This window comes from Anoplopoma fimbria, unplaced genomic scaffold (assembly GCF_027596085.1).
Source record: "Anoplopoma fimbria isolate UVic2021 breed Golden Eagle Sablefish unplaced genomic scaffold, Afim_UVic_2022 Un_contig_12654_pilon_pilon, whole genome shotgun sequence".
NCBI lineage: Eukaryota > Metazoa > Chordata > Actinopteri > Perciformes > Anoplopomatidae > Anoplopoma > Anoplopoma fimbria.
The window spans coordinates 995-3,379 of NW_026552602.1; the positions used below are offsets into that span (position 1 = coordinate 995).

General features: G+C 40.4%; 1 protein-coding gene across 1 annotated transcript; it reads right to left on the minus strand.

Moving 5' to 3' along the window:
- Positions 1-391: 391 nt before the first annotated feature.
- On the minus strand, positions 392-1,432 carry LOC129116101 (piggyBac transposable element-derived protein 2-like). The gene is made up of 2 exons (XM_054627159.1): positions 1,317-1,432; positions 392-1,223 (listed from the first exon to the last, which is right to left on the minus strand). Exons 1-2 carry the CDS (start codon positions 1,387-1,389, stop codon positions 409-411), a joined length of 888 nt encoding a protein of 295 aa, XP_054483134.1. The 5' UTR covers positions 1,390-1,432; the 3' UTR covers positions 392-408.
- Positions 1,433-2,385: the final 953 nt, after the last annotated feature.

Here is a 2,385-nt window from a genome sequence, read left to right on the forward strand (position 1 = left end):
ACTGTAAGACCCAAATATAGAAAAACCTAAAAAAAAAAATATTTGACCATTCAGATCATGTTGTATGAGGCCTTTGATGCAGAAATGAAAGATTTTTAAAAAAAAAAAATGTTTATGTACGTTTTTAGAGAAATGTTGTAATATTGCAACATTGGGCTTAGTTGGGAGCAGGATTTCTGTATTTGTACTCACGTTGTGTGAACAATTCAGAACAACTAAGGGTTCATTTGCAGGGTTGATTGCTTACTTAGCCCCATAACGGTATATAACATTAATAATAATCACACATTAGTCATATTTTTATGAAGTCATTTATTAAAATTATTAAAAATATTAAACAAGATAAAACTCTTAAAAAGCGCGCTTTTTCCCTCTTTTTTCTTTTTATGACATTGGTCATGAAGACTTTCATTGGTGGTGAAAGTCCCAAAAACAGTCCCTGTTGTCTAAAAAGCAAAGGCGAACATCACACTTTCTGCATTGCGTGTTGGTGTATCCTTTATTGCACTGTCTGCAGCGTCCTCTCCCTGTCTTCCTTGGGAAATGACCAACTAGGTCCTTGCGTACATCCAATGGGAGGTTTGCACATCTCTTGGATGGCCTCTTCTGAGCATTCAGAGGGCTTCCTGATGTCACTGACTGTGTTGCTGGGCTCCCTTTGCCTGAAGATGGCCGTCCTCTCTTTGGAGTTTGAAGTGTTGCGTTTACCAGGATAAGAGAGGATGCTAGCTGTGCCTGAAACTGTCTCCTGTTCATTGTCTCTTTGCTAGACACCTTGAGCGCTTTACAGTCCCGCTTGTAGAGCAGCCAGGCATTGATCACAGCGAGGATGATGGTGTGCCAGAAGATGTACATGTACCAGCGACGGGATTTGATGGGGAACTTATATTTGGCTGTAAATGAGTCCAACAAATCCACACCTCCCATGTACTTGTTGTAGGCACCAACAATGTAAGGCCTCTCAACTTCAATGAAGGTTTTGTTGGCTTTGTCCCAGCGTTGAATCTTCTGCACAGGTTCAGGTCCAGCAAAGGATGACACAAGTGTGACGGCCCTGCTGTCATACCATTTGACAGCACAGATGTTGTGATTCCCCTCCACTCTGACGTCATAGCTTCCTCTCCCCTTTTTCTTCAAGCTCTTCTCGTCTTCAAGGTTACAGTTGGGTAGGCGCACCTGCCTGGCTGTTCCCACGTAATGAATTCCCCGATCAAGGAGCTTCACTAATAATGGAACACAGGTGAAGTAGTTGTCTGCATACAGTTTGTAGTTCTGACCTTCTGGAAGTGTGGAAGCAAGTTTCATCACAACCTCACCTGACAATCCAAGTTCAGATTTGGCTCGTATTCCGTTGACACTGCCTTGGTAGACATCGAAGTCACACATCATGCCAGAGATTCCAGTTCTCACCCACACTTTGAATCCCCATGGGTTTGGCTTGCCACGCATATATTGCTTGATGCTGCTGAATTTCCCTTGAAAGGAATCATCATCTCATGTCACTGTGCTCTTCCATTTTGGTAACACCACCTGAAGAAAATAAAATATCAATTTTAACATGAATATATGAATGTAAATAACCTGAAGGAATAGATAGGGTGGTGGACCAAGTCTGAGTTTTCCATGCAGACAATACTGTCTGCCTGGTAAGTCGCTTTGGACAAAAGCGTCTGCTAAATTCCCTAAATGTAAATGTAAATGTAAATGGTTTAATGGCTCTAATTATCATACTAAAAGGAAAACATGCATCCCCCCACTTACATCCATCCACACCCCACATTCAGGAACATTCCTGTCCCCAGAACTGAATTGTTCCATGGACAAAGTCATGGAATTTTAGGTCAGGCTGATCAAATTAACTAAATTTTTTAAATCAGTCAAATTTGACCAGAACACAACACAAGGGGTAGAATGTATACTATCCATGTATAAAGAAAGTACTCTGTTTCAGGCAGTGGTGTAGTGGAGGGAACACAACCTGTTGGAGCCCACTGCAACAAGCCAGCTGTTTTGACTACCACATTCACCCAGTGTTGTATAATTGCAACAATTATATAATAAGCTCTAAAATAAATTTGATGCATCTATTCCACAATAACTACATATGTACATGCTCTAGACATTATAATAACAACCAAAAAAAATATAAAAGACATTTTACTTACATGCATCTGATGAATCCAGTCCAATGAAACCAATAGATGTTGTTCGAAGGAAACCTTGAGAGGTTGTGTGAGTTCATGGCCAGAAGGCGTGACTTATAAACAAATGTACGATCCAATAACATTGTGAGACTGAACAATAGGACCCAATGACTATGTAAATGTGGTAAAAAAACAAGAAAAAAAAAGCCTGATTGTTTTTTAGGATGGTTAAGCTACAGGG

Coding starts and splice junctions, on each gene's coding strand:
- LOC129116101 (XM_054627159.1), bottom strand. CDS start 1,389: ATGATGTGTGACTTCGATGTCTACCAAGGCAGTGTCAACGGAATACGA. Junction 1,224..1,316: donor ATCTGAACTTGGATTGTCAG/GTGAGGTTGTGA, acceptor TTCCATTATTAG/TGAAGCTCCTTGATCGGGGA.